Source organism: Haplochromis burtoni, unplaced genomic scaffold (genome assembly GCF_018398535.1).
Source record: "Haplochromis burtoni strain Fernald_Lab_line unplaced genomic scaffold, NCSU_Asbu1 Contig_109, whole genome shotgun sequence".
NCBI lineage: Eukaryota > Metazoa > Chordata > Actinopteri > Cichliformes > Cichlidae > Haplochromis > Haplochromis burtoni.
Window position 1 is genome coordinate 484082 of NW_024582470.1, and position 14274 is coordinate 498355.

The window sequence follows — 14274 nt, forward strand, 5'->3', positions numbered from 1 at the left end:
TGTGTGTGTGTGTGTCTTGGTCCACCAGTGAAGAGTGACTGTAGCAGATTGGAGAGCCTATTGTAGTCAGAGGATCTGCTGCCAAATTAGGATCGATGGCAGACGTTTCCAGCCCTGGCAGACTGTTCAGGACTTAGTCACACCACAACTTTATCACATGCACACACGCACACGCACATGCATATACATATACAGTCTGACTCATTCACTTCCTGAGTCACTTGTTCTCTAATCTGCCTCAAATGAATCTGCATTTGAAAGATTGGATTCCAGCTTCATGCTTTTGGCTGCTTAAAGAGTCGGACTGACACATATCATCTGTCAGATTAGATTTTGTCTAATGTGACAGAAGATATATCTTATTTGAACAAAGCTTATCCAGGCCAGCTGGAAGGCAAAAATGCCGTGCTTTGTTAATAAACACCTCAGAAGTTTTAAAATCGCAAAAGATAAATGTTAATGTGTGGCTAACAGAACCAAACCTTCAGAAGCAAAATCTTTGCATCCTTTATGACCAAGAGTTGTATTTAATGCAGTAGTGGGTAGTCAGCACAACTCACTACACTTATTATTATGCATTTTTTTAATGGTGTCATGAATGTTTTTTAAACCATCATCAGAGCCTGCACTATTGCTCATTGTTCTTTATTTCTGTCTATCAGCATCAACTTCAAAAGGTCAGAGTTTAATCTGCATGTTATGCATTATGGAGTAGTGCATGTTTGTCTTTCCTCTATTATTGCAGTTAAAAAAGGCTGAAGTTACATTTTAATTGGAAGCCATATTGGAAGATTTGTTTAGCCGTGGTTGAGTCAGTCAGACTTGGACTGACGACTTATTTGTTCTTGATTTATTGGTGAATGTTTGTTTATGTTTATTGCAAGTAGCATATTGGGACTGCATCCTTATCCAGCCTCGTTTTGTATAATAATTAACCTGATTTTGAATCCTTGCCACAGGTTTTATTTTCTTCTGTTAGTTGAGCAAAATAAGACATTTCAAAGCATTTGTCAGAAAAAAGTATGATGGAATTTACATTTTATGGATTAATTGAGAGCGTGATCAGCAGGTGAATCAACCATGAAAAGAGTATTCCATCTCAGCCCTCAAGTTTGTTCTGCTTAGCAGTTAGTTAGACTGCTTCCTCGCTGCTCACTTAATTGATCCCGTGGCACCCGCTTACTTAGGCTCTAAAAACCTGTTTTAGCTCATTAATTCAGCATACATTCGTATTTTATGCATCACACACACGTGCTCCTGCACGCGCACCGGTTTCCCACTATTGGCTGAAACCAGTAGCTTGAAAGAGAAAGAAGGAGGAAAAACATCTTTACACAAATGAATGACAGGAAGATGTTGTCAAATTTAGAAAGACGTGCATCAAACAGCTTCACAAGAAAGTTTGCTTTCCCCCTGTGGAGGCCAGAAGCAGTTACATAAGCTGTTATGCAACAAAGCATCCAGCCAGGCAGGCAGGCAGCCTGCTGCTCTGGTTTGAGGTGAACGCAGTAACACCAGCGCCAACTCAGCCTGCTGCACAGTTAATTGGCCCCACATCAATGCTGCTTTTTGTTTCTTCTGTTTGCTTTCCCCCCGGTTCTTCCTGCCATCCCTTGTTCCCAGCTCCTCTCTGTCAGTTCACATTCAGTTTCTGGTGAAACTGGGCTCTTTGCGTTGTGCTGATTAAATCAGCGGGAGGTCACGTGTAAATTCACCGTCAGGGTACGGACAGTGTCCTGATCTCTGTTAGATCACTGTCTCTCTGTCCTTTAGTCAGGTGGCTCTGCACTTCTCTGCGTCTCCTCTGGGTCTACGAGGACATTAGGAGGTGATTAGAAGAATAAGGAAATTAGCTTTAGTTGTTTCATGTGAGAATGTTTTTGGTGATGCTGTATTGCTGCTTAAATATTAAAGCTTTGTCAGTCAGTGTCATGTTTTTTTTCTTCACATCAGAGGCTCTGAATGATAGAAACAAACACTTTACCCTTTGTTGTTTCTGTATATCCATATTTGTGTCAGAGCATCTGTCAGTTAATCCGTCAGTCTGTGTGTCTGTCAGTTCCATCTGTCTACCCTCCCATCTTCGGTATCCTTACAAGGAAAGTTTTTTTCAGAGCAGCGTGAAAGGCCCTGTTGGCTCGCTACGGTCGATTCAGCACCACAGACAGCTCCTCCTCAGTCTGAGACGTGGCATTTCTATGGGCTGGATTATGTTGACCTCACCATCTATTGTGGTGCAAAAGATTAGTGGTTGAATCTTCTTTTCTTCTCCTTCTGCTCTTGTTTCTTTTTTTTTTTAAATTCTGGATTTGTAGCCATATGTTTGACTAAGTTTGTTAACAGAGAAAGAAAAAACATTTCAAAAAGTACCCAAAAATGAGGTGCAGGAAGGGTACAGACTCATTTGTATTTTGTTTTCTTTTTTAATTAATTGGGATTATTTCTGGTTCATAAAAGTCATTGAATGATCAAAATCACAAACTCCCACCTATGCTGATGTGTTCAAAAGCCAACAATATAAACTGAGTGACTAGTGATGTGAAATCAAGAGTACGAACTAAGTGAAATTTAAGCAGAATTCAACCTCCTGTTACCTAGTAGTAAATACAATTGCATGCAGCCTCACGTAGTTACACATTGTCGTCTCTATCTATGATTGGCTGTCAGAAATTCCCACTAAAATGTGACAGGAGCTGACAGGTGTGTCTTCCACCTGTCAGCTCCTGAAATCAGACAGAGGGACATAAATAGGCGATCCAAATGAGTAGAGCGAGAAGTGTTGTCACTGATCATTTGCTACCAGCATATGATTCACGAGAGCGGATGGAAAGTGAGAGCCAGGCAGATGCTTTGATTTAAATGTGTGTGTGTGTGTGTGTGTGTGTGCATTTTTCCTTGCCAAATAAGCATTAACACTGTATATGCCATATGTTATGTGCGATCTTATAAAAAGCAGGATAGATGCTATGACTCACAGTAGATTAATCTGCATACTTAAACTGTTTTCATCTGTTTTTTAAAGTTCTTTTGAGTCCCAGATGTTCCTACTTAAGCTTTACGTAGGCGAATTTAGGTGAATACATTTGCATATGTTTAATTTCAATTGTAGGTTGTTCTTTTGTCATTACATTTATGTGCTTCAGTTCTCTTGATTCAAGGTAAACTGAGTCAATTTCTTTTTTCATTTGTGGGATTTTGCATTGGCTGTGTCCTCTTCCTGTGATTATTAACCAGCGCCACCATGTGGTGGCAGTTATTTCCCTGCGTCAGTTTCTCATCCACCTTTGTTGTGATGTTCTGGACATTGCATTAGCTGCGACACCGTGTAAGACCAAAACCTGCAGGTTTCCCCAAATATGATTTGTATTTGTGCTGAAAGACAAAATGAAAAGCAAATAGAAGAAAGAGCGAGGAACAGACACGTCATGGAGTTAGGTGATTCTACACTAGATGGCGCAGTGGCGACATAAAACAGCTTCATAATGGACTGTTGGTTGTTTTATGCACGATGATCGGGAGCTGGAGGCTTATTCTGCAAGGATTTCTCTAACTGTTTTTTTTCCATTGTGGAAAATAAACAAAACTTTCCCCCCATTGTTATATAAAACACAGTGATACCTATTAAACTGGCCTGTTAAGCGTGATAGCAGTGGACAGTAAAGGAAGAAGTTCAGGGTCAGGCCCATAAGGCCCAGCAAAGAATAAGCTGACATTTTTTTTCCTTACTGGTGCTGAGCTGATGGGAAGATTATGAAATCTCCACACTCCTCTGCTCTCCTCTCACTGTTTTAGACTAGATTAGATTTAGATGAGTCTTTTCCTCCGGTGCTCCGTTTCTCTCACCCCGGCCTTGTTTATAGCAGCAGTAGATGTTGTGTAACTGTGCTGGTTCTCTGGGAGAAGGGAGCATCAGAAACATCAAAGTGGCTTGTTTTGTCATTGGGCTCGGATAAGGGCTCGGAGCAGCAGTCAGGAATAGATCTTCTCCGCTGCGCCCCCCCCCATGTTTGCTTCCTCTCTAACTCAGGGGATTTGATGATTTGGTTTAATCTCTCTCTGATTTTCTTTTTGATTGTTTTTTTTTCCTTTTGTTCTCTTCACCTTTACCAGCTCACTCATCTCTTCATCATCAGTTGATCCATCTTCCTGAGTGTTTCAGAAAAGCGCTTCTTCCTCTCGCAACATCTTTTTTTCACCATTAACCAGGTCATGTGCCACAAGGGCGTGTTTCTGCATTTGTGTGAATGAAGCAGATCATATCATACTATGAGCAAATCATACTCATAGTAGGTAAAATATTAATAATGGAGCTCTCTTATCACCATGTACGCATTGTTGGAGTCAGTGGCATGCAACAGTGCCTTAAGGGCATCATCACCATGGCAGCTATACTTTTACTCACCAGTCTCAGTAGACAGTTTGTGTTTGTGTGTTGCTCATTAGCTGCCCCAGATGAAACTCGTCCTTATCTTCCCGTCCTTATCATCCCTGAATCCTCATTCTTTCGCTTATTTATCTTATTACACTCTGCTTTTTCCCCTCTGTGTTTGCCCAGTATTTTTGTTGTTCTCAGGTTGATATGCTTCAAATATCCTAATTTCAAACAAGGGTCTTTGTTAAATAGCAGCAGTCCTGGCTTAAGGAATCAATCTAACTGCTTCAGAGCAGCAGATGTATACAGATATATAGAGCCCTCTGCTCCAGTCCTGCACAAATTGATTGGAACAACAGGATGTGCGTCATGCCAATAAAGATCACAGATTTCAAAAGAGCCCAAGTTTTAAATCGATGAGGCTCAAACGAAGAGTCTTAGACGTCAAAAGAAAAATCTTTCCATTAGAGATGAAACAACTAGTGGATCAATATTTGCACTCAACATTTTGCAGTTGTAGCTCCTCAAATCAGAGAGCATTGTTGGCTCATTTTCTTTTATATAGTGTATACAACATAAACATTGTTAGAATAGCTCTAATAAAGAAACTTTTTTTTAGAGATCATAGATTTGTGCATAAAAGTGCATATATAAGAGTCATTTCTACAGTCTCTGGTATGGATGAACACACAAAAATATACTGGTTCATATTGATTAATAAACAGTTGTGCAAATGCAAGGCTGTATTAAACTAAAATCATCAAAAGAAATATTTGTTTAAAGTAATTTTTCTGTGTTAAAAAAAAGTGCAAAGGTGCTGAGACTTAGCATGATAATTACTATAATTGCATGCAGTACAAGAGGGCAAAAGGTAGAGGGCGAGGACAGTTAGGCAGTTTTTGCAAAAAGGAGAGAGCCACATGTGTTGGTTTATGTTATGCTGTCTGTTATACACCTGCTTTGGGCATCTGGCTAGGGGACCTCCTTTTCACCTCCTAGATGAGATGTTTCAGGCATGTTCTGCCAGAAGGGGGATGCAAAGCAGACCCGGGATACTCTGGAGAGGTTATTTCTCTCAGCTGACTTGGGATACTGGCTCCTGTGGTTTCCTGCAGACATCAGTGGTCAGAGTGCTTGCTGCGACCACACATGCTGCAAGAAGTTAACCACTGAGCCCATACAGCTGATAAGGGACACTGCCACAGCAGCTGAGAGCGGCTCAAGATGGCTATGATTAATGAGAGCTTGCAGGTAAACCCTAACCTTGTCTTCACCACTCAGGTAACCTTGACACACCTACTGAAGGGTTCCCAGGAAAGTGAGCACTCTCACCACCTCGCCTGTCCTTGATTATGACAAGAAAGCCATTACATCCAGTTGCTTCAGCTTATAGCAAAGCATCTTTGACATTTGTTTCACCCTGTCAGATCAGTAGTTCAAATTGCAAAGATATCATCAGGACTCAGAAGCTCAACATCTCTCATCTCTCTCTCAAAAATAAGGTCACAATTGTGTTTGATTATCTAAACAATTGGCAATTCATTTTCTTTCAGTCAGCTCATTAATTAATTGACCAAGCAGCACGCGTCATTAGAGAGTGACTGATGCAACGTAGGCTGTGTAAAGACAAAGAGAGATGTGTTCATTGGAGCATCACAGGTGACAGATTCAGCTTGCTGCAACTAAACACGAGTGTATGTGAGACCAAAGTTGCCTGAGCCTGAAGCAGCCAATAACATTATCAGTGACAAACTTTTCAGTAATCGCTGTGCTTTCAAAGTAGAAGTTGTGTTCAGTGTACTGTAAGCACAAAATCTGATATCACTTCGAAAAAAATGTGAAAAATACTCGAATTAAAAAACGTTACCTTTAGAGAAGTGGCCAAGTCGTCAGCACTGACGCACTTGGGAAATGTTTCCGGCATCTGTATCACGCCATCTTGTTAGGAAGTTGAGCCGCTCGCCCCTGAAATAATCACCAGCGCTATCAGGGGACATCAGGGAACAAAGCAATATGCACTCTGTTATGAAACTGGAGTAATATCATTTCCACACGCAGACACACACACACACACACGCACACATTCGCAGACACACATTCGCAGACACACGCACACATATGCAGACACACACAAGCATTAATTTAAAAAGTTAAATGAAAGTGATCCATACTCCACAGAGAGCCTGTGCCTGAGATTAAACTTGTTTTCTATCTCCCCGCTGGCTCATCTGTGGGTCTACGGGGGGTAAAGCAGGACAACTCCCTTCTTGACACACACAGACGCACACACAGAATGGCCTCTTTGCTGTTTATTTGGCATTTTGCTGATAATGCTGTTACATCATTTGTGACTTTCTTTTGGGGCACTGATTGGTGGCTAATGGGAATCTAAATGGATTCTTGGATGCTAATTGCCATGAAAATGCAATAACTGAAGCTTTGTGTTTGTGTGCTAACTTCAGGCGGTGTTACACTTGCATGCAGCCTAAACTATAATAGCTCCTAATAGGTTTTTGGTAGGAGATTTGTCATACTAGATGAATGAACTATTGTCTTCCAGTAAATCCCTTTCTGACTGTACCGTTTCCAGTGGAGAAATATCATTTGGAATATTGATGTCTTGGAATTGAAGTGTGATGGTTGGCCTTTGGGGTGTAATTAAAGTTATTTGAGCAATTCACGCAGCGTTTAGATCAGATATGGAATTAGCTGTTGACTAAATCAAATAGGAAAAAAATGAACGGTGGTGTGCTTTTCATCCTGTTTGTCATCATAAACAGCCCATTGCTGAGGTTTCTTCCTGGTAGAGAACCAGTGATCTTACAAATTAAAAAGGCACATAACACCTGTCTTGTGCTGCAGCTGAAGATTTGTGAACAATGTGTTTATTAGGCGTGTCTTAATGAAATGGTATCCATCTGTAGACAGCCTTAAAAAATAATCCAACACTAACTGTGGTGTTAACCAAATCTGTGGCTTTGGTTTTAACTGCACATTAGGGAGCTCATCAAATAATGACAGCGACGCCTTCAGAGTCCTTTTATCCGTAGGTCCGTCTACCTCATCCATCCTTCTCTTTGTTATTCACCACCATTTATAAGATACTGGCCTTCATTTAACCCCACTTGCTTCTCTGGATGTCCGGTGCATGAGCTACGGTGCATCAACAAATTAGTGAGTCAGCAAGGTCCCATTATAGTTACTGATAGACTGATTAGGTGCAGAAGCAGCACAGCGCTGCTGCTTGGAGACTTGTCGGGAACATGGACTGTCTATAAAGAGGTTTGGCGAGCACACAAAATGAACCAAACAAAACCAGCACGCACACACCTCTGGTGTTCTTCACAGTCCTCGGGCTCAGTGAATGTGCCCCTTCACCCGAGCACAGGCAGAGGAAGCCAGTGTTGTGAGCATGCACAATGCAGAGTATGTGAGTGGCTCTCGCAGTTTGCAATGTATACATACAAACACTATCAGCAGCTTACAAGTGACTAAAGTAGACTATGTGACTAAATTTGCCAACATGTTAGCAAATTGCTGTTGTCAGAAAATCTCATTTTCCTGAATAAAACATTTAGCATTTATCCAACCTTACAAAAACTGAACTCTTCCATCTTTTCAGGTGTCATGCCTGCAGGACTTCTTTGGTGACGAGGACATCTTTGTGGCTTGTGGACCAGAGAAGTTCCGCTATCAAGATGACTTGATGCTGGATGAAAGTGGTGAGAAATACCTTCTCTTACATTTCTATCCTCATGTTTCCTATTTTATTCTTCCCTCCCTTCCTTACTTTCTATTTTCTATCAAATTAACCAAATCTTTTTTTTTTAAACCATTAGTCATTTTATAAGCACTCTTTAAATGACCCCAACTTTGTTATTATTATGGTTTGACGGGGAGAACTCAAGCGCAGGACTCCAGAATCAGCTGTACACAATAATTTATTTACAGAATCCACCTTGTGTATTTACAGGAAGTGCAGGGCAGTGCTATATACAATTAAGTGAGCGACGGGGCTCTGGGGAAATCCAAGGGGGTAGTCACGCGTTCTCCAACTCTCCACACTCACAGCCACAGGTTCACTCATCCACACTCGACACAAAGAATCACACGGGGAGGGAATCCAGGAGGAGAGACGGGGAGACCGTTCACTTTTAAACATTTGACTTAGCTTTGCTGTAGACTTGACTTTCACTAACGCGTGGCAGACAACGATCCAGCGAAGAACAGCAGTCACCTCCTGGCTTAAATGCTGACTGCCCTGATTAGGCTCAGTTGTTTCCTCCCACCGAGGGCGTGAACCCACAATGACAAGAGGAGAGAGAGAGAGTGGAAGTTGGAGAGAAAGATAGAAAAAACCTCAGATCAGCTGGACACTGATCCTGCTGGGTGTGACAGTTACTATTTGTGCTAGAGACAAAAGGAAAATACTTTTGGAAAGAATAGAAGATATTTGGTGTATCATGGCAGCACAGAGCTGTCATAAGGTACTGCTTTCTGAACACAGCTTTTCCTTCATTAGCATAACTCCTCAACCACTTTAGGCTAGAGAGAAAATTCAAAGGATTCCTGAACGATAACAATTATTTTGACATTTTACAGCCAAAATTACAAAATAAGTCCAGGGTCCTGTATGATACTTGGGTGATAAAGGGCTAAGTACATGCACGTCATCATAAAACATTTCAGTGAATAAAATAAAAAAAACATTACCGGTAATCTTCCTGGTTCAACCCTCTGCTTGATGTCCAACACATTTTACATTTTGGGCCACAAACAGCCCACTTTGACCAGTGAAAGTCCCATTTCTGTCAGTGTAAAAGAAATTTAAGTACACATTTCACCCTGGAGATATCTTCATATAAAAACTGTCTGTTTCTCTTCATGATGAAGCAATGCTGCTGACACTTTGGGCTAAAGTTGCAAGAAATAAATGTATAAAATTGCAATAAAAAAAAGGTTTGGTAGCTTGTTGCCCTGACTGTGTTGGCATTGTAACACAGAAGAGTTTTGCTAATTCACAGCACGATTTGTCTCACTAAAATAAAGCAAGATCTTTTCTGTCATTTAATTGTTTTTTCTATTACTTTTTAACTGGTGTTGTACAAATGTAGCAAAGGCTGTAAAACTAAAAAGCAGTTCAATAACCGAAATTTATGTCCTCATACATTTTTTCCGAAGCCATTGCATGGGCCAAACTGGAGTTTTTGAAAGGCCCATTCTGGCCACCGGGCCTCATGTTCGACACCCCAGCTGTAGGCTGTCTACTTCATCCTCTCCTCTCGGTCCACTGCACTTAAACCACCGTCTAACCTATTTTACCATTGTTCCTCTCCCTCTTTTCTGCCTGTCTCCCCACCGCTATCCACTGAGGATGTGTTCTGTCCTCACTTTACCCATCTGTGTGTGCTGCTGCCTGTCTCTCTCCCCCTTCCCTTCACTCCTGCCATTTAGTGCTCATCTGTATTCTTACCCTCTCATCTCTCTTCCTGTCTCCTACATGAATGAGTGTGCACTGGGTTTTGTTGAAAGGTTTATTCAATTTATTTGTTTCCCAGGTATCCATCCCGCCATGGTTGCAAACCTCCGCCCCCTACCCTCTTTTGTCTCCCTTTTCCCCTCACTCCTCCTCCTCACTGTTCTTTCATTTGGAGCACATTGTGCCTTCCTGCTTTCATTAGCTATGTCTTCCTTTGGTAACCTTCCTCTGTCTTGAGAATGATAACAACAAAACTTTCTCCTTCATGCGGCAAGGTTTATAAGCCTGTGATTCGACTATGTTTAATTAATTACTGACGATTGTCTCCATAAGCATTTTAAACCAATCACTTATAGCTAAGAAGCACCTCTTATCCGTGTGATGAAAATTTAATTATCTGCCCACGCTTGCTACAACTGTGTGTGAACAAAAAACACACTAACAGCACAGCAAGCATGCCCACTGTCGTCCTTGCTCTTAGAGTTCGTAGAGTACATTAGTACATTTTCTAGTACATCAGGATTTGCTGTATTTTCTTGCTGGACGAATACAATAGGGTCATTTCCGCCTCAAAGCTTCCTCCAAATTCGTTTTTGAGCTGCTGTTGTGAAAAGAGCTCCAGTCCTCTTTGAAACACTGTAAATCTGTGGAGTTCAGCTGCCTGTTTTCGGTTTCTTTTCATGTATTCCCAGTTTGTCTCAATGATGTTGAAATAAGGGCTCTGTGGGGACCACAGAAGTGGTTGCAGGGCTGCTTGTTCTTGTGTCTCTGCCTGTATCGTAGGCTGCTGTCATGCTACTGAGTGAAGACTAGTCAGACAGCTCCCTGATGAAAACACGTGTTTGAAGAATCCAGATATGTCAAACTCAAGCCTGTACATCTCTAACTTTCACCTGAAACTGTGTTTAAACTTCAAGCGTTGATTTCTGACCTTGTGTTGACTATTTAATGTGTGAAGGACATAAAGGCCTGGTAATGTAATCCTAATTCAGTTAATTATACTATAGTGATCTAAAGGAAAGTTTTCAGGCGCCCATGTTTATATTTTGCTAGAAAAGTGTGAAATAGGTCCAAAGATGCATTTGTGCAAATACATTATAACAGGCAAAAACTGAGGTTGTATAAATCTAATGAGCCTGAAAGTCAATGTTTGGTATTCCCATCTTTATTCTTGCACACAGCCTGAATGCTCTTAGGCAAGCCATCTTTTAAGTAGTCTTCAGGAATAGTTCTCCAGGCTTCTTGAAGGATGTTCAAAGCTTCCTTTTTTTTCCTGTTTTCTGTCAAGATGATCTCACACTGCTTCAGTAATATTAAGGTTCAGGCTCTGGAGAGGCCAATCCATGACTGATATAGAGTTTGTGTGTTTTTCTATTCAGGTGTGCTTTACGGCAGCGGGAGTGTGTTTGGGATCTTTCGCATAAGACCTGTTGTCACTAATTTTCCGTTCAGTTCTTGTGTAATTTGGCATCCATAAGTCTTTGTTCTCTATTTGTCTTCCTTGAGAATGGCTTCTTAACAGGTACACTTCCATTAAGACCATTTCTGATGAGACTTCAGTGAGCATTAGATTTATTAACTGAAGGGACAGATGTTGTTGGTACAAAAATACTATTTTAAGTCTGTCAAACTGTGTTATCTGTATTATTTTTCATAGACTCATCTAAAGAAATTGGAACAAATAATGTGTTTTGTTCAGGCTCCTAGTAACAAAGTGGCTAAAGATACTATTTAAAATAGATTCTGTGTTATCCGTTACGTGTGGACACAACACTGGTCATTCCTCGTGTTATGTGCATTTTTTAAGCCTGAATGATTCATGGGTCAGTGTTAAGTGGCTTAATAATTAATGAATAAAAACATTCCTGTGAGAATGGTCCGGTACAAAAATGAGCAGTGATAAAGCAGCCAATGTCCAAAGAAAAACTTTGAAAGACCTTCAGAAAGCCTGGAAAGCTAAACCAAATTAGTAATGGCTCAATACATGGTACCATATATCAACTGTCCCCCGATCACTCCCAGTATTTCCCAAGAATGTGTGCCAAATGCATTTAAATGCAACACTTCTAGTTGCAAATAGCCAGATGTAACATTATCTGATTGTTGTGATAATTGTTGTAATCAGACTACTCCTTGCTCCATCCCCACCCATATCCAATATTTATTAAACTTCAGTTTCATTTAACTTTTATTAAAACGAAAAAGGGTGCAATCTCTTACATTTATAGGGAACATCTTCTTCATATCCAAAATGTTTCCACTAGTCTCGTATGAAAGGTCCTCATGTAAATATTGTGAATAACAGATTACCATAAGAAAATGTACCCCAAAGATACCAAATGTCTGCTATGAAATGCTGCAACATGACCATAAAGGAATGAAAATTATCTTTTTAAAAATCTTACTGAGAATGGAGAGTATACATTCAGCTTTTACCCACGTAGGATCCTTTGTTTAATTTCTCAATTAAATGATCTCATGTGACCATTGAGGGGCAGTATGGGAATGTTCTCTAAACATCCCAAATGTCCTTTATGAAAGTTTGGGCACAATCAACACCATTAAAAACGTTACACAGATTCTTCTACATAGGTCGATTTTTATCCAGAGAATTCGTCTGAACCACATTTCCCCCCCAAAAACAGTGATTAAAACACAGCCATATCTAATGTTTTATAGACCCAGAGCATGATTTGACACCTCATCATGCGCTGGCAGACAGAGAGCAAGAGGCAGAAATAGACAGACAGGAACGGAGAGCGACAAACGAAACAGACAGCGTAACAGAGAGACATCTGGAGTCAGAGCTGCAGACAACTTCGCCTCCTCTCAGCATCGCTATAATTATCGCCTCTGCCTCAGCTCTGGCACACTGTCATCATGTTAACACTCGGTATTGTACATTAATCACTGGGCCACAAACGTCTGCCACACAAGCAAATGCAAATACAGACAGACACACAGCCAGGCTCTCATATGCACGCACGCATGCACTCGCAGGCAAAAGCACATACACACACACACACGCACACAGACATGTGCGGGGCAAGCTGTACAATTTGTCTTTCCCACTGGTCTATAATGGCAATGAGCTATAATGGGCTGGGTTAATGAACAGTGGAGGAGTAAAGTTTTGGGGATGGAGCCGACACGGAGCGTGTGTTTTAATACCATCACATGGCTCATTTACTAGCGCTGTGTGTGTGTGTGTGTCTGTAAGACCTCTGTGAGTCATAGCTGTCACTTCTGAAGCACCACAATAATTGCGTTTGGAAAACGAGCCCACTGAAGGTCAGGGCTCGTTTTTGCAGGGGGACCTGAAGGTAAAACCAATTACAAGTGTGGCGATACATTAGTGGTTTGCTGTTCTCTTGCATGGCTAAAGGTTAGACTCACTCAAAAACAATATTAAAACAGTAGCTGGCTTAAAATCCATAAACTTTTCATTTCAGTCTAACAGAGCTGTCGTGTTGTTCGAGTGCTCTGATGGTGTAATATTAAGGCTGTTTCTGTGCCACAAACCAGTGTCATGTTACAGTGTCGCACACCTAATGTCAGTTTATTTGAGCATGAAATCCCGAGTGCTGCAAGAAGGTAAAAAAGCTGCTACCTCCTTAGGATTTGAATTTCTACAGCTTACACATTTTGGATTTCAGCGCACTGGATGAATACATAAAGGTGAGTGAATGAATTTTTGCTAAACAGTCCCTGAACACCTCTATCTGTCCTCTCTTTGTGCTTGCAGAGTGTCGTATGATGAAATCATTGATCTATGGGAGGATGTCAGGCTCTTTGAACCGAGGCTCCCCCAGAACTGTTGTCCAATCGCTGCGCAGCAAGTCGCCTGCATCTGGTAAGACAGCAAAAGTTTCTGTCTTCTTCTAGTCCTCTCTTTAAGTAGTTTAACACACCCTGTAACTCATCCCCTGCCTTTTTTTTGAGCTTGTGCATGTCTGCAGCACCTCAGATGCGTTCGCTGTGGTCGGGAGTTGTTTGTGTAATAATAGCTCATCGTCTGATTGCTTGGTGTTTTCTAGATCGTCACTTAATCGGCATCTCAGCGCAGTATGAATGAACACGATGAAATCTGAGCTCTGTGGAGTGTCTCGCGGCGTACATATGTGAGCTGCGCCTTGCTGCTTGAATGTGAATTCAAATGAGAATGTTTTCACAAGGGAGGAGAGAAAAAGGCAAACAGGGATGAGAGAGGTAAAAAGCAACAACAAAAAGAGAGAGAGAGGGAGGGTGGAAGGAGTGAAGATGAGAGGGAAAGATGAACGGGGCTGGTGACTCAATCCTGCAGCTCCCAACAAGCCGTGCTTCACCTGACATACTAATGAAATGTAATAAGCTTGCACTGGTGCCTGCTCTTATTGTTTGTGCCTGAGAGTCTGTCTAGAAGTCCTTTTGAGATAACAGCAGA

The 14274-nt window shown here is 41.3% G+C and overlaps 1 protein-coding gene across 2 annotated transcripts in view; it reads left to right on the forward strand.

Moving 5' to 3' along the window:
- Window positions 1-14274, forward strand: part of dclk1a (doublecortin-like kinase 1a) — a 47804-nt gene that overhangs the window by 7870 nt on the left and 25660 nt on the right. For both annotated transcript variants that reach the window (XM_042223344.1, XM_014335421.2), the window contains exons 4-5: window positions 7995-8094; window positions 13597-13704. In XM_042223344.1, coding sequence (XP_042079278.1) covers window positions 7995-8094; window positions 13597-13704 — 208 coding nt within the window. The remainder of the gene's footprint in view (window positions 1-7994; window positions 8095-13596; window positions 13705-14274) is intronic.